Source organism: Copadichromis virginalis, linkage group LG17, assembly GCF_057382275.1.
Source record: "Copadichromis virginalis isolate Kocher_CV1m ecotype Utaka linkage group LG17, C_Virginalis_male_GT1.1, whole genome shotgun sequence".
Classification (NCBI taxonomy): Eukaryota; Metazoa; Chordata; class Actinopteri; order Cichliformes; family Cichlidae; genus Copadichromis; species Copadichromis virginalis.
In genome coordinates, this window is record NC_140634.1 from 41,102,354 (window position 1) to 41,125,514 (window position 23,161).

The window sequence follows — 23,161 nt, forward strand, 5'->3', positions numbered from 1 at the left end:
GTTAACATTAACAACCCGCTAGCTGCAAATGATCACGTGCAGTTCTGAAAGCAGTGTGGTACAAACAACATTTGAACTTGAATTCATGTTGTTTGTACCAGACTTGTTCTCCAGACAGTGAAGTAGGACCGTCTCTGTCACTTAAATTCCAGTGAATTAAATACAAAATGTTTGAGAAAAACTTATATGTGTACATTCACAATTTCCAACCTTCCCTTTATTTCAAAGGCTAAGTGATCATCTGCAGAGGAAAAAATTTGCCACGGTGTGGTGCACCAAGGTATTTTTTAAATGGACCCAAGAGCAGACACTGCAGGAGACAGAGTGAGCCTTTATTAGGGCTGAATGAAGGCAAAAAACAAAAACGCTAAGAAGAAAAACAGAAAAAGACAACTAAACTGAGTACAGGCTATGAACTACTATGAAACTGTGAAAAACTGAAAACTATGATGAGTATGGTGTGGAATAACAGAGGCCTTGACAGTGAGTGAATGGAAACACAAATAAAATGTCCATCAAAAGCACAGGAGCGCAGGGAACAGTTCATAACTCCTCAGGGGGCCGACCCGGAGGGTGACGGTCCAGAAATTCATAGTTCATTTGATCAGGGGGCCGGCCCGGAGGCCGACGGCACAGGAGTTCATGGTCAAACAGTTCCGGGGGCCAACCGTGCGGACGGCAGCGGCGTAGAAACAGTTCCGGCGGCCGACCTCGACGGCGATGACGTCCAGCTGGTGGCCCGGAGAGTGGCCGGTAATTCCGAGGTGCAGAACGTGGCCTGGGCGGTGGCATAACAGCCACAGGACCAGGCGAAGCAGACGCAGAAGCCGGACCAGGCGACGCTGAAGCAGAGGCCGAGGCCGGACCAGACGAGGATGACGACTCGGATGAAGCTGGACCAGGCGACGCTGATGAAGCCGAAGCCGAAGCTGGACCAGGCGACTGCGTGGGCGGAGACACGGAGGCCGCAGCTGGCGTGGGTGAAGACACGGCTGCTGCAAACGTGGATGAGGCTGCTGGTGGAGCAGCTGGTGGCTGAACGGGCCCCTCGGACCCTCCAGCGGAGACAGGAGGCTGAACGGGCCCCTCGGACCCTCCAGCGGAGACAGGTGGCTGGTGCGGTTCTCCTGAAACCCCAGCTGACGTGGCATGAGGCTGAACGGGCCCCTCGGACCCTCCAGCGGAGACAGGAGGCTGAACGGGCCCCTCGGACCCTCCAGCGGAGACAGGTGGCTGGACGGGCTCGCCAGAACCCCCAGCGGACGAGGAAGGTTGCTGGACGGCCTCCTCGGGCCCTCCAGCTGACGAGGCATGAGGCTGGTGCGGTTCTCCTGAACCCCCAGCTGACGTGGCATGAGGCTGGACGGGCTCCTCGGGCCCTCCAGCTGACGTGGCATGAGGCTGGACGGGCTCCTCGGGCCCTCCAGCTGAAGCAGTGGCAGGACCAGTAGGTGCAGAGACTACTGGCTGAACAGAAGGCTGAGCGGGTGATGGAACAAATGACTGAGCTAAACACTGGGGAGCTGGCTGAGCTGCACAGTGGGCTAACGGCTGAGCTAACGGAAACACAGGAAAATGAACTATGGACTGGGCTGCTAACAGAGCTAATGACTGAGCTATAGACTGAAAAGCATGCAGTAGTGATGGTGGCGATGGTTGTGGACTGAACTCTCCTGAGCCTCTGGAACACAGGGAGGACTGCTGGGGGGGGGGGGGGGGGGGGGGTTGCCTGAGCCTTCAGCAGAAACAAGAACTGGTGCAGGCACCTGCCGGACACTAGCCGCTCCCACCCGAGGAGTAGGTACGGGTGCGGAGACGGGCTGTATCCTGGCTGACCTCACCCTGGGGACCGGCATGGGTGCAGGGGTGGACTGGTTCACAGCCCCCCTCACCCTGGAAGCCGGGACAGGCACCGGCAACGGCTGGGCAACTGCCCTTCTCACCCGAGGAGCTGGTACGGGTGCAGAAACTGACAGAGCCTCAGCTGGCCTGGAAACCAGAGCAGGGACCAACTGGACCTCAGTCTCCCTCACCCGAGGAACTGGTACGGGTGAAGGGGCACGCTGGGCCCGAGCTGCCCCAGGAGCAGGAACACGAGCAGGCAAAGGAGCAGGCTCAGAAAAAACAGTCTTAGAATTGGCAGGCTTAGGGTTAATATGTACCGGGTCGACAAAAACAGACCTATCAAAAATGAACTTAGCATTTTTCCCACAATGTTTTTCAGTCTTTGTTTTAGCAGGTTTTGACGTCCTCGGGTTAACAGTCTTAGAGTGAGCTGACTTGGGGATGACTGAACCAGACTTGACAAAACCTGAACTGACAGAACCTGAACTGAGTGTTTTAGACCTGGTGACATTGCTCAGTTTTTCCTTTAACAGCATTTACAGCCTTTGGCGAGTGCTTATTGTCTGTGATTTCTCCCTGTTCAAAGGGAGCAAAATGAAAAAACTTTTCCCAGTCTATGTCATCATCCAAAAGGGAGACTCCAACAGTGTCTGGGGTGAGTTTATTGTCCTTTTCAGTTATGGCTTCAGGTGGGATGTGTGAAAGGCAGTCATTATAACTCACCACCGGGAGTTGCTCAGCAAGTGAAAAGTGACGGCGGCGTGAGCGTCGCTTCCTCTGAGGAGAGGAAGCTGACGGGGCATACAGTTGAGCCTCTGACGTGCGGGACGGCAAGGCAGAGGCTGGAGCGTGAGCATCCGAAGAAAAACAGAGCACTCCCACCTCCCACCGGGGCAACAGGCGGAGGCTTTTGGCAACTTCGGGGACCTCCAAAAGCCAGCCGAGTTCCGCGGAATATGTGCTCAAAATCCGGAGCGCGCCACGGCTTCCAGCGGAGCTCCTCCTCCAGCTGGGCGAGGGCTGCCTCCTGGCGCTCATACAGCTCACTGTCTGCTGGGTCCATGTAATGGTCGTAGTCTTCTGTCATGTTTCGGCTGTGTACAGGCAGGAGAAGGACCCAAACGCAAAACTCACGACAACGAAATTAAACTCAAAAAGCTGCTTTATTGCAGAATGGCATGGAAAACTAAACTGGGACATGGATAACTAACACACAGGGAAACACAGCCATGAGGGAGACTACGACACTGACAAAGAGAAACACAGGGCTTAAATACACAGAGGGATAACGAGGGAATGAGACACAGAAGGAGAGCACAGCTGGGAGTAATCAGGCATGGACGAGACAAGGGAAGCAAAGCTAGAAACACTCACATGAGACATGGACCTTCAAAGTAAAACAGGAAACACACTGACTGAACTCTAAACATGCAAACTTAACAGCAACTGAGAAGACAGACTATAGGGACCAGAAACATGGTACAAAGAGGTCACAGTAGACACAACATTGAACACAGGGAAGCCATATTACAAAGCCAAAGAACTAAACCTATGATAACCATAACTGAAATCTAGGGAAACAAGAAACAGTACAACAAAGGACTCAAAACATAATCCATAATATAAAAACACGAGATCTCTTCAAAATAAAACAGGAAACATGAGAGGCAGACATGACAACATAAGACAACAGACATGAAACACACGAAGGGAAAGGGAGACTTCACAGGGGTTGAAAACACAAGGGGGAGCTAATAAGCAAATGAACATAGGAAACCTAATAAGCTTAAACATACACTATAAACATCAAAAGAACCAAAACTCAAAACACTGGGTCATAAGACCCAGGATCGTGACATAAATGACTGTTCAGTACAGAAATGAAGCCCAACAATCATGTTTTACAGTCCTGTGGTCTCAGCCTCAGATACTCAACTAATCAAAGCTCATGTAGAAACAAACAAACAAATGAACAAATATTTTCTCCTTCATTTCTGTCAAACAAAGCTGTTTGAAACGTTTCCAGCTGTTAGTGTCATGGTTGCTAGGCAACCTGGGCAGCGCGACGGAGGCTAGACCGTCCCATTTCAGAAGCCTCGCACTTCCGGCCTTAGCGGTCTTTGAGTACGCGGCCCTTGTGGACCGTTAAGGCTGCAGACCCTGAATTGGGATACAGCCATACACACTAGGGGTAATCAGGGGAAGGAAATAGCTGACACAAATGAACCCAATGACGTTACAGGGGAAGTGAACCTAAACACAAAGATAAAGACACAACAGACTCTTTCAAAATAAAACAGGAAACACTAAGAACATACAAAAATCAAAGAATAAAACTAAAATACACAAATCACTGAGTGTTAGTGTTAGTCAAATTTTAGCACAGAAATGGCTTTAGTGAAGGTTACAAATTATCTTCTTATGGCCTCTGACAGTGGACTCATCTCTGTGCTTGTCCTGCTAGACCTCAGTGCAGCGTTCGATACTGTCGACCATAATATCCTATTAGAGCGATTAGAACATGCTGTAGGTATTACAGGTACTGCACTGCAGTGGTTTGTATGATATCTATCTAATAGACTCCAGTTTGTGCATGTAAATGGAGAGTCCTCTTCACACACTGAGGTTAATTATGGAGTTCCACAGGGTTCAGTGCTAGGACCAATTCTGTTTACATTATACATGCTTCCCTTAGGCAGCATCATTAGAAGACATAGCATACATTTACACTGCTATGCAGATGACACCCAGCTCTATCTGTCCATGAAGCCAGATAACACACACCAATTACCGTAAATCCCGGACTACAGAGCGCACCTAATTAAAAGCCACATGCTGTAATTTTAGAAAGAAAATTAATTTTGTATACAGAAATATTACACCTGAGGATTTTTACCGTTTAATTTAATCCGTAAGGTAATATAAACATAGTAACATACAAAAATACATACTGCAAATGCTTTTTTTCCCCTCGAACAGCGCCTGTAACACGGCTACCTGTAAGTATACGTACGTATTGGTAACACACAAATTACGCTGCTTATGGTTTTTTTACGGAACAGTGCACAAACAACATTACAACGTCTCTTAACAACCGGTAAAAATATATACCGTATATATACTACTTATCAATTTTATTGGTCTACTATTACCAGGCAAAATGTTTTTGACCGCATGAAAAAAGATATGCATTAGCCGCACGTCAGTATAAGCCGCAGTGTTCACAGTGTGGGAAAAAAGTAGCAGCTTATGACCCGAAAACTAGAGTAGTTAAACTGCAGGAATGTCTTAAAGACATAAAGGCCTCCAATTTTCTGCTCTTAAATACAGATAGAACTGAGGTTATTGTACTCATCCCTAAAAAACTTTTATGCCCTTTAAATGACACATTTGAGGGCAGACAAGATTCACGAGGCAGCAGAGATCATGGGAAATGTGATCTAAAGCTTTTTTGAACTACATTTCTGTTCTTACCTGCAGTGAAAAGATGCAGTGCAGGCATAAAGCAATCATCACTACAGCCAGCAGCATAGTGGCCACATTGCGCACATCACCCAGCGATTCCACCAACATAATGCTGCCAACCTGCCAGTCATAACACAGCACAATGGGGGCCAGCAGCAACCAGGCATTAAAGGACAGCAAATATGAGTAGGTTAAAAACCTGTGGAGAGAGGTTAGAGAAAAAAGAAGAAAAGGACAAAGATATAATAGATGCTTGGTTGTCTAAGGTTACAACTAATTTAGAATAATCTAATAAACTGACATTTAAAGCCCAGTCAAAGAAACCTATAGCAGATCATGGTATACTGAATCCTAAACGTCTTTAAAAGAGTCATGCTGCAGTTGCTGCTGGTGTTCATGTTTGCTCTGATTTAGTCTTTGTATTCTCCCCTTTTGTAAGTGCAGCACAGTATTAAATCCCAGTTCTTTTGTGTTCTTTACGGCCAAGAAAGACACAGGGCTCAGAGTGGTCAAACTGAAACAATGATCTTTAATTTTACATATCTGGGATATGGAGACCTGAACACAAAACACACAACCCCAGGTCTGAAGCACAAACGGAAGCCTAGTTATTTATATACTTGCTCTCTACGTCACACCACACTTTAAGTTTCGATCGAACAGCCTAGTTGGTTTCACTTTCTACTGCAGTTACCATGCTTCTGCAAAACCATGTCGTTTCCTGTCAACACTTTTGGCACAGAGTGTACTCAGAGTTAGGCCTTTCTTATATAAAGCAATATAATCAACATATAAGCATTTAAGATTATAAATTTAAACCTCAACAACAGTTATTATCAAACCTGTGTGACTCATGTATTAATTCTGAAGATTTGTTGTAGCTACCTGCTTCTATTAAAACAGCAAAACTCAACAGTGAGAACTGACAAACAGGACATTGAAGGCTAAAACACCTCTTAATTGAAAGAGTAATTTGGCACCCAGACTTTGCTGTCTGCTTTTATAAATTACAAAATTCAAGAGGCAATGTGTTTGATATGTCAGTAATAATTAATTTGATCCTCAAAGCCTGTTAGGACGTTAAAGTGGTTCAATCTTTTGGCAGAAAGCATCTTTGGATACTTCCAAACTATGGGCACTAATGTGTTACAACCTCAACTCTTTTAGATTTTTCCAAGTAATGCTGACACCACCAGTGGGTAGGAATAATGGTAAATGGCCTGCATTTGTATAGCGCTTTTCTAGTCCCTAAGGACCCCAAAGCACTTCACACTACATTCAGTCATTCACACACACATTCACACAATGATGGCAAGCTACATTGTAGCCACAGCCACCCTGGGGCGCACTGACAGAGGTGAGGCTGCCGGACACTGGCGCCACCGGGCCCTCTGACCACCACCAGTAGGCAAACACGGGGTTAGTATCTTGCCCAAGGATATTTGGCATGCAGCCACGAGGCAGCCTGGGATCGAACCACCGACCTTCTGATTAGTGGCTGACCTGCTCTGCCACCTGAGCTACAGCCAGCTAAATAATGTAAACTTCATTCTACTCCTTTTTAAAGTATATATATTTTGTGGTATATTTGTGGGAACTTTATTTTTATTTTCTATGTTGTTTTGAATTTACAATGTATTTTCTTGCTTGTTGTTATTTCTATTTACATATTCAAAATAAAACAATTGATCAGTCAACCAGTCAATCAAAATGTGCAGTGATTTGTGCCAGTTCATATACAAAAAAGGTTATGGTGCTTTATATTGATTTATATTGATAAACATATGCAGATACATTAACATTAATTAAAACTAGATACAATATAAAAATAAGAATAAATAATAAATAAATGTCAAACTTTACTACAGTATACAGGGTTTACCAGATGAGAATTTCATTCACTGTTAAATGCTGTGCACGGAGCACACGTGCTAATAAGAGAACACACAGTCTTGCCAAAAAGAAGGTTTTCAAAGGACTTCATGTGGTCCTGTGAAAAACTAAGTACATCCTTATGGAATCCAAAATACATGGGTAACATGAAAGACCAACACAAAGTGGTGCAGACGTGAGAAGTGGAACGAAAATCATACATGATTTCAAACATTTTTTACAAATAAATAACTGCAAAGTGGGGTCTGCGTAATTATTCAGCCCCTTTTGGTCTGAGTGCATAGGCAATTGTCTATGGTGTGAAAAAAGTGTGTAAAAGCAGCAGGATATATATTTCAGTTCTGCTGAGCCAAATAAGACTGGTCAGGGTGAAGAAGTGACAGCCAAAGAAAAGCTTACCACAAAACAGAAAAGTTATGACAAATCAGACTATAAGGCAAAAAGAAAGTGCAGCTTTATGGTTTCATGGACAAAATCATTTCTGTGGCTGCGATATGATGAGCTATATAACCAGGGCTGCACATAAGTGGTCCGCAGGTGCGCATTCGCTGTCAAAATAAAAAACACGCACAAGGGTTAGGGTTAAATTTAAAAACTGTACTTTTGAGTTAAAATATATATTTATAATTTTAATAAATGACAAATTAAAAAGGCATGAACATTTTTTTGTATCGAAAAAATATCGAACCGTGACACCAAAGTGTGTGTGTGTGTGTGTGTGTGTGTGTGTGTGTGTGTGTGTGTGTGTGTGTGTATATATATATATATATATATGGGCGATCGTGGCTCAAGAGTTGGGAGGTCTAGTAAAACGCTATACAAATACAGGCCATTTACCATTTACATACTTAAGGCACATATTAAACAAATATGTAATAAATATCCTGTCTCAGAGTGACGCTGAAAAACTAGTTCATGCATTTATTACTTCGAGGTTGGACAGCTGTAATTCATTATTATCAGGAAGTCAGAATGAAAATCCTTCAATTATTCCATAATGCTGCAGCAAGAGTACTGACTAGAAAGAGAGAGCATATAGTTAGGGCTGGAACAGGTGACCCTGAATCCTCCCTTAGTTACGTTGCAATAGACGTAGGCTGCCAGGGATTCCCATGATGCACTGGGTGTTTCCTTTCCAGTCACTTTTCTCACTCACTATGTGTTAACAGACCTCTCTGCATTGAATCATATCTGTTATTAATCTCTGTCTCTCTTCAACAGCATGTCTTTATCCTGTCTTCCCCCCCTAACCAATGACAGCAGATGGCCCCGCCCCTCCCTGAGCCCTCCCTGATCAATTTTAATTATTATTTTATATTTAATTATTGATGACTTGCTGATCTGCTTTCCATTTTTAATTTTCTTTATCCCTCCTTTTGATCTCCTTGCAGTGCCAGTATTCCTATATCAATTTTTTTATTTTTATGTCTTCTTAAGTGTTTTATTTTCTATTTATTTCCAATCTCTGTCTTGTGCAATAATGATAAGTCTTATCATTAGTGGCTACTTAAACACAATGCACAAAAAACCCCAAACAGGATCAGGGTTAGTTAACGCTCCTATTGTTCATTTTTGTAAGCGGCTTGTCATAAATCAATGATGTAGCATAAATCGGCTGCCTGGACACATCAAGTTGTTTTTCCCCGTGTATCAGATAGTTCAGTAGCGCCAGGCCTCCACTCCCGTCCACCACTGATATAAAAACCATATATATGTATTTATGGTTTACCGGACAATATTTCAATGTTAGAAACAAGTTATATGGATATTAGAAGACTTTTTAGGACAAAATGTTCAATACCAGATTCTTCTGTCTCCATCTGAGTGTGATGCTGACCTGGTGAGAAAGTGAGGTGAGAAGGAGGCGGGATTGTCTTGTTCAGAAAAAAGCGGCATGGATCCTCCCATCAGCCAAAGCCTGAAAGACACGATGATCACTACCTGCAGGATAGAGGAGAGAAACATCTCAGCAAGCCACTCCTTTTTAGACGAAAGTCTTTCCAGGGATTGTGAGTCTACAGCAGGCAAAAAGGTATTGAACATATCACCAATTCTCTAAGTAAATATCTTTCTAAAGGTGACATGGAATTCTCATCAAATGTTGGAAACAGCCTGTCCAGACCACACACGCAAAGACATTAAACCATAAATTATGTGTAATCATTTCCATTCATCCTTTCTTCAATTATATGAACCATGCCAGTGTCATATTCTGAAAAACAGCCCCACACTTCCAAACTTTTCTTTTGATGTTGTGTTTTTGGTGATTTTTGATCTGCAAACATGCGTGTATTATGGCAGAGTTCAACGTTTACCAGACCATTCTTCTGGGATTTCACAGGCTTATTTAAATGTTGCTCAACAAACTTTAAAGGATGTTTTTGCGTGGTGGATGTGCATACTTGCCAAGGCACTTGACTGCATCACTTATCATTTTCTTTAAAACAAGACCAGTCATTACCTGCGGATTCCAGGTATTTCTGCAGCTCTCCACAACTGCTCCTTGGCTCTTGGATAACTGATAGTTCTATTCACTCCTCTGTCTGAAACAAGGCAGGGAGGATCTGGTCACAGCCAGTTTATGGTGAAATAATGTTCTTCCCACTTCCCAGTTATAGATCCAACACTGCTCAATGGGACATTCAGTGTTTAATCATTTCTTCTGTAACAATGCCATCAGCATGTTATGAAACAACAGGGTTGTGAAGGTCATAGGAGACCTCAGCGGTTTTACCCGTCATGAGAGGTTTCGTGTGCGACACCTTGGTAATGTCGCACCATTTACAGGCCATCAGTTGGAACTGAAGCAGCTGGTGTTCATTTGCACTAAGTGGCAGGACTGATTTCTAATTACTGATAGATTTCAGCTGATGCCATGAATTTCCATGGCTTTTTGCACCTTCCCTGTACAATACTTTCTTTTTTTTACAATTATTATAGGTGTTTTAAGGCTGTAAAACCCATCACTACACACTTTATACACTTTTTTCAGACAGGCATGAACATTTTCACACTTTTCTGTCTTGTTTAAACTCTCAAAGTTCAAATCTTCGTAGAAAAATAAGTCCAGTATTATAGAATGAAACCAAATATCAAACCCTGTTTTCAGGCCAACAACACGGGAATAGAGCAGCTGCCAGAGAATTCAACATTAATGAATCATTAAAGAATCAATGAGGAGTAGGGGAAGCAAGAGGAATGAGTTGAGTAAAGTTTGACTTATCTGACTGTTTTGTTTTGCTTAATGCACCTAATCCAAAAAAAAATAGGGTAACTAGCATGTCCAGAAGTCCAACTTTTTGTGCAATGGATAGCATCTTCCTCTGCCCTTTCGGTGCTACCATAGGAGCCTTTGATGGTGCAAAATGTTTCGTCAACAGTGTTGTGTTTGTTGGAGAGAAAACTTACAAACATACAGTATAGCACCTCAGAGTCACACTGCTAGTGATTGAAGATTTATATAAATTTGACAAGCTGAATGCATTCTGGAGACACAGCACAAGATTGATTGATAATTGTCTACAGCCAATCAGGATGCAGAACACAATGGCTGTTTAAAAAAAAAAAAGAAAATAAAAGAAGAAAAAGTATGGAAAATTGCCCCCCAAAAAATCCACAAAACAGCGAGGCCGCGAAAGGTGGACCACATTATAGCGATGGAATAACTTAATTCTTGGAAATCTATGGTTTCATTTCTTTGAATGTGTGGAGTTGATGGGTTGTTGCCAACATTTGGTGATAAATTCATGTAAATAGCTCCTTTAGAAATATATTAACACAGAACATTGGTGACGTGTTCGATGCTTACTTTACCCGGTATATATACACTGCAAAGCTATGCACACACAAATACTCACATAGCCGGTGATAAGGCAGGCTCGTTTGATGAAGGGGCTACAGATGTGGAGGAGCTCCCTGAGTGTAGAACTAGACAGGTGACTGTGAGTCAGAGACAGACAGACAATAGTCAGAGTAAAACAATAAAATTAAGTTAGAATTTAAAAAAAAACACATAGGTGTCTATGACAGACTCAATTTTTAACAGCAAAGTTATAGTTTATGGGAATAAAGAGCAAAAAATTGTCGTAGAAGGGAAATAAAAACAGGAATTATGTATAATGTCAATTCCAAAAAATGTTGACTGCAAATATCTTTTTAAAAACCAAACACTTTTTAGCCACGTTTATTTTTGTAATTTTTTCTGTATTCTGTATGATTTAACTTCCGTTTGCCTTGTATGCTTTTGAAGCGTTGTTTCAGTTTAAACATTTATTGGTTTTCTGTCCGACTGTAAATGAAAAATTTATTTTTGAGATTTTCATGCCATTGCATTTTGTGTTAAAAAATGTCATAACATTTTTAGGGCCCGAGCACTGAGAGTGCGAAGGCCCTATTGTATCTGCTCCGTTTATTATTAATTATTATTATTAGTAGTATTATCATTATTAGGGCCCGAGCACTGAGCGTGTGAAGGCCCTATTGTATTTGCTCCGTTTATTAGGGCCCGAGCACTGAGAGCACCCTAAACCCTATTCTTTGATCCCCATGATAGAACAGAGAAAACCCGACTCAGAGTGGTCAAAACATTTATATTTCTTTATTCAATCATCTTCTGGAAGAGAGAGCCCTGCACAGCCCCAAAAGCCAGTTGCAGAAACTCTAACATTAGAATTTAAAAATGTGTCTCATATAGGTGTTATTTTGGTCCTTTACACGTCACACATAGTTTCATGTTACTAGTTCCTCTTTTTGTCTGGGTGTCCTGTTTTTATTTATATGCTTGTATAGCTCTACACCACGTGTCAAAGTCAAGGCCCGCGGGCCACATCCGGCCCGGCGGACATTTATATCCGGCCCGCGAGATCATTTTATATAGATGTACTATTATTGTTATGCATGACCCGGCGATATGAGGTGCTAATAATATACAAACTACAGATCCCATAATGCAGCGCTGCAGCCTCCGTGCTGAACGCTAGGCTAACTGGGAACATTCCCGCGTCAATCAAGTCAAACTTCTGTTATTGCGAAGCTAGCCGCTCACAATGGTGGAGAGAAAAGTTGATTCTGAAAGCAGAGCCTTTCAGCGCCAGAGACTGAATATATGTTTACAGACATGCTGGTAAACCCGTGTGTCTTATTAGTGGAGCTAATGTGGCTGTAATGAAGGAATTTAATTTTAGACGGCACTATGAGACAAAACGTCAGGATAAGCTGAAAAACCTAAATGCAGAGCAGAAACTACAGAAAGTAGACGAGCTAAAGAAGAATCTGACATTTCAGCAGAGTTTTTGCACCAGAGCAAAATCACAAAGTGCAGGTGTTGTGAAAGCAAGTTTTATTGTAGTAGAGGAGCCAAATCAGCCCGGTACCACTCTGAAGGGCTGCATGATGAAGCTGTGCGACGTCTTGTGTCCAGACAAAACGCAGATTTTGGCAAATGTGAGCCTGAGGAGAAATACGATTGCTGATCGGGTTTGTGAGATGGCCACTGATTTAAGAACACAGTTGTGTGAAAGAAGCAAAAAGTTCATTGCATACTGTCTGTGGATGAAAGTATAGACATGATGGACATTGCACAGCTGGTCATCTTCATCCGTGGAGAGGAAATATTGAACATTAAATCGATGCACGGGACAACGACAGGAAAAGACATTTTTTAAAACGTATGTCAAAGTGTAACCGACATGAAACTGCCCTGGGACAAACTTGTTGGACTTACAACAGATGGAGCGCCGGTGTTGTGCGGTGAAAAAAGCGGACAAGTCAGCAGGATGCAAGTAAAGATGCAGGATCACTGTACGGGTGAGTTAGCAGCATATCACTGCTTCATACACCAGGAAACGCTGTGTGGTAAAGTCCTAAAAATGGAGCATGTAATGATCTGAAGGCCCGCAACACCGCCTTTAGGTCAGGAGATGCACATGCCTACGCCCAGGGCTAATCTAAAGAAGGGTATCAAAAAAGCCAAACACCATTACAAAAAGAAGGTAGAAGAACACTTCTCTAACTCCAACCCCCGATGCAGGTGGCAAGAACTCCAGACCATTACAGACTACAGGACCACCAAACCCTCCCCCGTATCCTCTGATGTCTCCTTCCTCAACGAGCTCAACAACTTTTATGCTCGTTTTGAGCGAGGGAACCCCACAATCACAACCAAAGCAGACATGACGCCAAACCACCAACCTCTGACTCTCTCCCCCACCGATGTAGGAGCGGTGCTGAGCAGGATCAATGTCCACAAGGCTGCAGGCCCTGATGGCATCCCCGGGCGTGTTCTCAGAGCGTGTTCTGGGGAGCTTACAGGAGTGCTGACAGACATATTCAATCTGTCCTTGGCCCACGCTGTGGTACCGGCCTGCTTCAAATCCACCTCCATCGTCCCGACACCCAAAAACTCCAACCCATCTAGCCTCAATGACTACCGCCCAGTAGCCCTCACCCCCATCATCACTAAGTGCTTAGGGCAGCTGGTCCTAGCACACTTCAAATCCTGTCTCCCCCCCACCCTGGACCCCCACTAATTCGCATACCGCCAGAACAGGAGCACAGAGGATGCAGTCTCCATCGCACTGCACTCTGTCCTCTCACACCTGGACAACAACAACACCTACGCCAGAATGCTGTTTATAGACTTCAGTTCAGCATTCAATACAATCCTCCCCTCACAACTCATCAGGAAACTGACAGACCTGGGCATCAGTTCCCTCATCTGCAAATGGTTACTGGACTTCCTGACCAACCGCCCCCAACATGTCCGGCTGGATAACCGCTGCTCATCTACAATCACAATGAACACCGGTGTACCACAAGGCTGTGTGATGAGCCCTTTCCTCTACTCCCTCTTCACCCACGACTGCAGACCTGCTGATGGTTCCAACACCATCATTAAGTTTGCAGATGACACCACGGTGATTGGCCTCATCAGTGACAACGATGAGACCGCCTACTGGGAGGAGGTAGATCGTCTGGCTGAGTGGTGCGACACAAACAACCTGCTGCTCAACACCGAGAAGACCAAGGAGCTCATCGTGGACTACAGGAGGAACGCTGACCCACATCCACCCATCTACATTAAGGGGACAGCTGTGGAGCGTGTGAGCAGCTTCAAGTTCCTGGGAGTCCACATCTCCGAGGATCTCATCTGGACGTCCACGCTCACCTGTGCCTCTTCTTCTTGAGGACTCTGAGGAAGAACCACCTGTCCTCAGACATCCTGGTGAACTTCTATCGCTGCACCATCGAGAGCATCCTGACCAACTGTATAAGAAAGAAAGAAGTGTACTTTATTGGTCCCCGTGGGGAAAATCCCTCTCTGCATTTAACCCATTCACTCAGTGAAACAGTGGGCAGCCATTGGGCACCCGGGGAGCAGTGTGTAGGGACGGTACCTTGCTCAGGGGTACCTCAGGGTAGCTGTTCAGGGGAATCGAACCCCCGACCTTCCGATCATGGGGCCGCCACTCTACCTACTGAGCTATCCCTGCCCTACAACAGGGTACGGGAACTGGTACGGGAACTGCTCTGCCTCGGACCGGAAGGCGTTGCAGAGGGTCGTGAAAACTGCCCAGCGCATCGCCAGAGCACCACTTCCTGCCATAAAAGACATCTACAGGAAGCGGTGTCTGAAAAGGGCTGGGAAAATCATCAAAGACCCCAGTCACCCATCACATGGACTCTTCACCCTCCTGCCCTCTGGGAGGCGCTACAGGAGCCTCCGGACTAAGACCACCAGGTACCGGAACAGCTTCTTCCCCACAGCTGTCAGACTCCTGAACTCTGCGCCCTCCACGCCACCCACGTCTAGCGCGCCCTCCACACCGCCCACGTCTAGCACGCCCTTCACACCGCCCACGTCAGCGACCAGTGCTTCATAGGCCATGTGCCACTCCTAGCTGTTGCTCACCGGAGCAGTGCCGTTGCCGTCGGACCCGGGGCAAGCCGCCGGAGGAGCAGCGCCGCCGCCACGGGGCCCGGAGTAAGCCGCTGGAGGAGCAGCGCCGCCGCCACTGGACCCGAGGAAGGCCACTGGAACCGTTTCGCCGCTACTGCCGGACCTGTGGCAGGCTGCAGGAGGTACAGCGCCGCCACCTCTGGACGCGTGGCAAGCCACTGGAGCTGCAGCTCCACTGCCACTGGATCAGTGGCAGGCCCCCAGAACAGTTTTGCTGCTGCTGCCGGATCCATGGCTGCCTGCCGGAGCTGTAACGCTGCCCCCACTGGACTCGAGGTCGGCCGTCTAAAGCGTCCCACTGCCGTCACGGGACCCGAGGTAGGCCACTGAAACTCTTTTGTTGTAGTGATGGGCCGCCTGAGACTGTTTTGTGGCGTTTTTGTTTTTGTTCTTTTTGCACCGCTGCGGGATGCGCGGTCTGACTTTGGGACTGTGACCTGGGAGGGGTTGTTGATTTATGGTTTTTGCTGGTTTTGGTTCTGCAGTGTAATGACACACTCAAGGGAAAGTACGACACAGAATGGCCCGCACAGTTTATTAGTTCCATTCCTGAAGCAACGCCCAGCTTGAATTTGCTTTCATTTATTTTTTCTGGGGTTTTTGGCAGCATGTTCATATTTCTAACTTGCATAATTTTGACAGGATATATTTTTATGAAGAGCAAAATATTTAAAGTTAAAGTTTATTTTTTTTAAGTTTATTTAATCTGGAATAATATTCCTGTCTGTTTTTATTAAAAAACATTGTTTTAGTGTGTTCAATAAATGTTTATCTTGTTTGGCCCGCGACCTAAAGTGTGCCTTGAGTTTTCGCCCCCTGTGCAATTGAGTTTGACACCCCTGCTCTACACTAACTTCCTGTTTTCAGTCTGGCTGAGCCCTTAGTTTACGAGTCAAACGTGGCCTTGCTTTACAAGCTTTTATTACTAACATACATTAAACATTATAATAAGAAAATAAGCACTAAGAATATATTAATTACATGACACTACCCCACAGTTACAGCATGTCTGACTGCCTGTTCATGCAAAAATATATGAGTTTAAGCATGTGATGACAAAGGCCTTCTATTATGTTGTTTGTCATCACATGTCACAGACATCTGGATGATCATTTGGAATAAACAAAAAACTCAAAACTTGTTACTTTATCCTTTACCTTTAGTATTATTATTATTATTGTTCTTATTTTACATTTTTCATTGTTAGGCATTAGGTTTATTTGTAGTTGTCCTTTCCAACTTCTTTCCCTCTTCCATGTTACTGTGTCAGCTTGCCAGCATCTATTTGGGGTTGGGAGTGGAACAGAAAGTAAGGAAATCCAAAGTGCCATTAAAACCAGGAGAGGTTCAAATTCAAATTCAAATTCAAAATTCAAATTCAAATTCAAATTCAAATTTTATTTGTCACGTACACAGTCATACACAGTACGATATGTAGTGAAATGCTTGGACAACTGCTCGTGACCTAAAGAAAACAAAAAAGGAAAAGGCTATGAATAAGATAGGAAATAAATATGAAAAATTAAAAAGGGTAAATTTAACTAGGGAGGAATAAAATATAAATTAAGGTTAAAAATGAAATAACTGTACAACACAAATTAGAATGAAGGGTAATTTTAACTGGGAAAGAATAAGATAAAATATATAAATTAAAGTTGAAAATAAAATAACTGTACAACAAAATACACAATATAGAACTATATAAGAATGTATGAAGAAATATAAATAAATATATACACAATAACAGCAGCTGTACAAGTATTAACTGGAAATGAAGAATATAATGTCCAGTGTTGTGCAATCCACATTATGTCTTGTGCAGTGCAAATATGCTTAAAGTGATTTAAGTGATGAAGTGAAAACAATGTCCAGAATGTCCAGTGTGTGTGTAAGAACTATATGTGTGGGTCAGTATTGTGTGGTGGTGTGATTGAGAGACCGTATCGCCTGCGGGAAGAAGCTCCTCCTCAGTCTCTCTGTGTTGGTCTTCAGGGAGCGGAATCGCTTTCCTGACCTCAGCAGAGAGAACAGTCTGTTGTTGGGATGGCTGAGGTCCTTCACCATCTTCCTGGCCTTGGTCCAGCACCGCCTGCTGTAGATTGAGTGCAGGTCAGGGAGCTCGGAGCGGATGGTGCGCTCAGCTGATCGCACAACCCTCTGTAGAGCTCGTCTGTCCTGCATGGTGCTGTTCCCGAACCAGGTTAAGATGTTTCCCGTCAGGATGCTCTCTATGGTGCACGAGTAAAAGTTCCTGAGCACCTTGGAGGGCAGTTGGAAGTCTCTCAAGCGTCTGAGGTGGTAGAGACGCTGTCGGGCCTTTTTCACCATGGTGTTGATGTGACAGGACCATGACAGGTCCTGCGTGATGTGAACTCCGAGGTATTTGAAGCTGTCCACTCTCTCCACTGGGCACTCGTTGATGACAGGGGTCTGGTAGTTCCTCTCCTGCTTAGTGCTGAAGTCCACTATCAGCTCCTTTGTCTTACTGACGTTTAGAAGGAGGTTGTTCCTCTGGCACCAGTTCTCCAGATTCCTAATCTCCTTCAGGTAGGCCGTCTCGTTGTTATCAGAGATCAGGCCCACCACGACGGTGTCGTCAGCAAACTTGATGATGGTGGTGGAGCTGGTAGTGGCCACACAGTCATATGTGTACAAAGAGTACAGCAGGGGGCTCAGAACACACCCCTGGGGGGCTCCAGTGCTGAGAGTGGTGGAGGCTGAGACATGTCCGCCCATCCTTACTGCCTGTGGTCTGCCAGTTAGGAAGTTGGAGATCCACTGACACATAGATGAGCTGAGTCCCAGATGCTCCAGCTTGGTGGTGAGTGTGGAGGGAATTATGGTGTTAAATGCAGAGCTGTAGTCTATGAAGAGCATTTTAACATAATTCCCCCTTCTAGTGTCCAAGTGGGTGAGTGATGTGTGGAGGAGATGAGAGATGGCATCGTCTGTGGAACGATTTGGACGGTAAGCGAACTGTAGTGGGTCCAGTGTGTCTGGTAGTGAAGAAATGATGAAGTCTCTGACCAGGCGTTCAAAGCACTTCATCACTACTGAGGTGAGGGCTACAGGGCGATAGTCATTGAGAGAAGCAGGGTGGGGTTTCTTCGGGACAGGAACAATGATGGACTCTTTGAAGCATGTGGGGATGACCGACTGAGATAAAGAGATGTTGAATATCTCAGTGAACACAGGAGCTAGCTGGTATGCGCAGTCTCTTAGGATACGACCTGGGATGCCGTCTGGTCCTGCTGCTTTCCTGGTGTTCACTCTTTTGAAGGCTCTCCTTACTTCATGCTCGGAGATGACGAGCACGTTTCCGGTGCTGGCAGTATCTTCCTGTCTGCAGCCGTTAGCGCCGCTAGCACTAGCATTGTTGGAGTCCTTAGCTGCAGCCTCGAAGCGAGCATAGAAAGTGTTTAGCTCGTCTGCCAGAGTCACGGCCGCGTTCGTCATACCGGTTGTTGGTGCTTTATAGTCCGTTATTGTCCTTAGTCCCCGCCACAGGCTCCTAGAGTCACTCTGTTGGAGTTGTGACTCTAGTTTCCTCCCGTAGCGCTGCTTCGCCTCTTTCACCGCCCTCCGCACGTTATATGACGCGGCTTTGTACGGGTCCATGTCCCCCGTCGTGAGTCCCGTGTTGTAGGCAGCGGTGCGGGATCTCAGAGCGTCGCGGATGGTTTTATCCACCCACGGCTTCTGGTTGGGAAACGTTGTGATAGTCTTTGTCTCCACGGTATCATCCACTAGTTTCCTGATGAATCCCACAACCGCTTCCGTAAACACGTTGACATCATCATCGGAGCTGTTTCTGAACATGCCCCAGTCTGCGTCATCGAGTGCGTCCTGTAACGCGGCCACCGATTGATCCGTCCAGCGCGCGACATTCCTCTGAACCGGAACTTCCTGTTTCAGCCTTTGTTTGTATTTTGGCATGAGAAAGATGGCGGCGTGATCAGATTTGCCAAATGGAGGGCGGGATTGTGCCTTGTAGCCGTCCTTGACCGTAGTGTAGCAGTGGTCCAGTGTCCTTTCACCCCTGGTGGGGCAGGTGATGTGTTGATAAAAGTTCGGCGCTGCGCGTTTGAGGTTGGCGCTATTAAAGTCCCCCGTCACAATAAGCGCAGCGTCCCGGTGTTGTGTCTGGTGCTGTGTGAGTGCCTCATGCAGCTCGCATAAGGCGGTGACCGTGTCCGCTTGTGGTGGAATATAAACGGCACTTATAATGACCGATGTAAATTCCCGAGGTAGATAAAAAGGACAACAGATGATGGACAGTAGTTCCAGATTTGGTGTGCAGGAGCGTGTGAGAGGAACAACGTTCGCACTGTTGCACCAGTTGTTGTTCACCATTAAACACACGCCGCCTCCCCTTGACTTCCCCGAGTCCCGTGTCCTGTCCATGCGGTGAACCGAGAAGAACTCGGCCGGCTGGATGGCGTGGTCCGGCACCGCTGGGTTCAGCCATGTCTCGGTGAAGCAGAGGAGATTGCAGTCCCGAATGTCTCTCTGGAACTTTACCCTGGCCCTGAGGTCGTCAAGCTTGTTCTCCAGTGACTGGACGTTGGCGAGCAGGATGCTAGGCAGAGGTGTGCGGTGTGCACGAGCTCTCAGCCTGTTCCTGACGCCGGCTCGCTTCCCTCTAGGCCGCCACCGCTTCCCTTTGTTCTCCCTCAAGATCTCACTCGGCCAGCTCTGATCCGGAGTTAAAAACTTCGAATTGTGAGTACATTGTATACCAATAGAAACAAGAGTGTCACTGTTATACCTAATGTACCCAATGGTGATGATTTTGCCGATTTAGAAACGCTGAAAACTAACTTAAAAAACAAAGACAAAGAAAAAGTGGTCGGAGCAGTCGTGACGGCAGCCGACCTCACCGGCGCCATCTTATTATCTTATATTTCTTATATTTCAGAACAGGGATTAATTCAAAAGAAATGACCTCAATGCCATATTTTATTTAGGAACCCTAGAGAGCACTTTGAAAAATAACACATTCTTATAATTTCACCCTCAGATGAGCCAAGCTACGACTGTCAGGGAAGGTGATGTAGGTACAGAGCATGTGAGAGTGGTTAAGTTAATGTCTCTTGTCTAGATGAAGGCACAAGTGGGATCAATGGCAAGGTGTAGAGATTCAGTATCTTCAGTCTTCAGTGGACACTCCATTTCTGGCACAGAACACCTGTAAAAGATGGTCGGGTCACCTCCTAAATCGACAACTTCAGCCTGTCAAACATAGTAATGGAGCAGTATGTTTAAAAAAAAAAAAATCTAATTAAGCATGCACTCAGCACCCTAAGAATTATTATGGTAGTTAAACACAGTGATAGTCACATATCATATCACTTCAAACAGAGATGATCCAGTAATGCTGCACTAACGAATTAGACTAACTATTCACTTTAGCTAAAGTTATTAAGCTAGCTAAAGACTTGGGATGTTGTGTAAGACATAAATAAAGCTAAAACACAAAGGTTTGGACACCGTTTTGCATGTTTCCCTACTGTAGGGGTCTTTGGAAGCATACAGGGCTCTGAGAGGGTGACAACTTTGGAATTCTACTAGAAACAGTCGATCATATTTGTTTGTCAAAGCTAAATCCAGGGCAAACTACGCTAAATTAGCGTTTTTAGCTAACAGCTACAATAAGCATAAAAGTTACTGTACGGCTATCATTTGTTAACATGACGCTTGTTCTTATACGTGTAATACATTTATTACCAACCTGAGAGTTTATCCGCTGGTCATTTGACATGACGAATGACTTCTGAAGTCTTAATTCAGCTCATGATGCTGTAGATTCCCGTCAGTAACACTTTCGGTCCGTTAGTAAAACGTAGCTCTATTAATCTGCGCTCGATTACTCTTGAACCTGAACCGGATGTAAGTCCCAAAAAACTGGATTTTGGAACTGAAATTGAATTGTAGAACTGAAACTGAATGGTGAGAAGTGAATCTGAAATTATTTGAGAACATAAATTTTAATTGATAAAATACAGTTTCAAAACAATTGAATTCATTTTCAAAATATAAAATTCAATTTAAAGTTAGTGATGATCATTTTCAAACCAATAAATTGAATTTCAAATTAGGATAATTCATATTCAGTTTTTAAAAGCATTTATTCAAGTTACAATTCAGATTCAATCCAAGCAATTCAAATTCTAATTTAACTTATTCAAATACAGTTTCTGATGGCACAGATTTCTGCCCATAGGAGTCACTCTGCAGATGCGGCTGAGAAGGTTCAGTTGATTATAATGTAACTTGTTTCCACAGCACACTTGAAATTTTTCATATGCTTATACTTACAAGTACTTATATTATAAAAAACAGTGATAGAGGGACTTGAAAATGGATAGTTTTATCTTTATAATAATTTTGTTTACAAGTTCCTGTTGTAATGAAATACTTTTATTTAAGTATTAGAGACGTCATAGAACCATGAGGCACTTTGTCATTTTGATCTGAGGGATGACGTGAGCAGCAGCAGAGAAGCTGTAGCAGCAGTTACTTTCAGCAACCACAATCTGCTGTATCTTGTCTGTACACAGACGTTTGTGTTAATTTTACCTCATGAATCACATCCAATTTTTATACAGTGGAATTAAAAGAAAAAAGAATCAGTCATTGCAATTTGTGTTCTATTGTCCTAGTTGTCCAATACTAGGCAGATTAGAATTAATTAATTATATTATATGAGCTGCTGTAAGATCTAGCTTTTTTCATTTGAGGGAATTAGCCAAAATAAAGCCTATCTTATCGAAACAGCATTTTGAGACAGTAATCCATGCCTTTGTTACTTCTAGGCTGGATTATTGTAACGCACTTTATTTTGGGGTTAGTGATGCGTCCATTAGGCGCCTGCAGGTTGTGCAAAATGCTGCAGCACGTCTTTTAACTGGAACAAAAAAGTTTGAGCACATTACCCCAATTTTAATTTCACTCCATTGGCTACCTGTACATTTTAGGATTGTTTTTAAAATTCTCTTATTTGCTTTTAAATCTCTTAATGGCCTGGCCCCCCCCTACCTCTCGGAGCTACTACAACCATATACACCTCCCCGTTCCCTTAGGTCCGCCAATCAGCAGCTCCTTAAGGTACCAAAAACTAAGTATAAATCTAAAGGTGATCGTGCTTTTGCTGTAGTTGCTCCAAAGTTGTGGAATGATCTACCCTTGCATGTTAGGCAGGCCTCTTCTCTCTCTGAATTTAAAAGTCTTCTTAAAACATATTTATTCGCTGAAGCCTTTGGCATTGATTAGAGGGGTTGACTAAATTTGTTTTGACATGTTTTAATTTATTTTAGTTTTTTAGTTATTTATTTTATCTTATCTCATTTTAATTTGCTTTTAGCATGTACAGCACTTTGTGAACTCTGGTTTTATGTTAAAGTGCTTTATAAATAAAGGTGGTATGGTATGGTATGGTATATTATGACATTAGAAATTAAAATTCTAATATCAAGCCCACGATGTGAAAAAAAAATTCTGCTGCTGTTAACAGCAGGATGCCAATTTTCTGTAACTGGGGAAAAAGGAAAGGAGCGAAGGGATGGAGGTGTGCATATCTCAGGGAAGATGTGGTGAAAGTAAAACACTGATTTTGATCGAGTTCAAAATCACCAACACTGTCTAATTTTTGCACTGAATCCAACTCAGCCTACATTTCACTCAGAGCTGAAAGTTTTCACATTCCTCACTCTGTATGGAATTTCCTCTCCTGTTCCTTCATTGTACCCCTTAGAGGGTAATTAATTAATTAGTAAGTATTAGAGATGGACCGATCCGATATTACGTATCGGTATCGGTCCGATACTGACCTAAATTACTGGATCGGATATCGGAGAAAAATAAAAAATGTAATCCGATCCATTAAATATCACGAAAGCACCTCGCAAAACTTGCAACACGCCGTAACTCACCTCAGAACGTTAGCAAGTCGGAGCAGTATGCATCACGTGATAGAGCAGCTGTGGCATGCCGGACCTGTCG

General features: G+C 44.2%; 1 protein-coding gene across 1 annotated transcript in view; it reads right to left on the reverse strand.

Moving 5' to 3' along the window:
• Positions 1–23,161, reverse strand: part of tmtc1 (transmembrane O-mannosyltransferase targeting cadherins 1) — a 93,058-nt gene that overhangs the window by 38,085 nt on the left and 31,812 nt on the right. The window contains exons 5-7 of the mRNA XM_085435783.1: positions 11,061–11,142; positions 9,041–9,144; positions 5,320–5,509 (exon numbers count right to left, since the gene is read on the reverse strand). Of these exons, the coding sequence (XP_085291909.1) occupies positions 5,320–5,509; positions 9,041–9,144; positions 11,061–11,142 (376 nt within the window). The remainder of the gene's footprint in view (positions 1–5,319; positions 5,510–9,040; positions 9,145–11,060; positions 11,143–23,161) is intronic.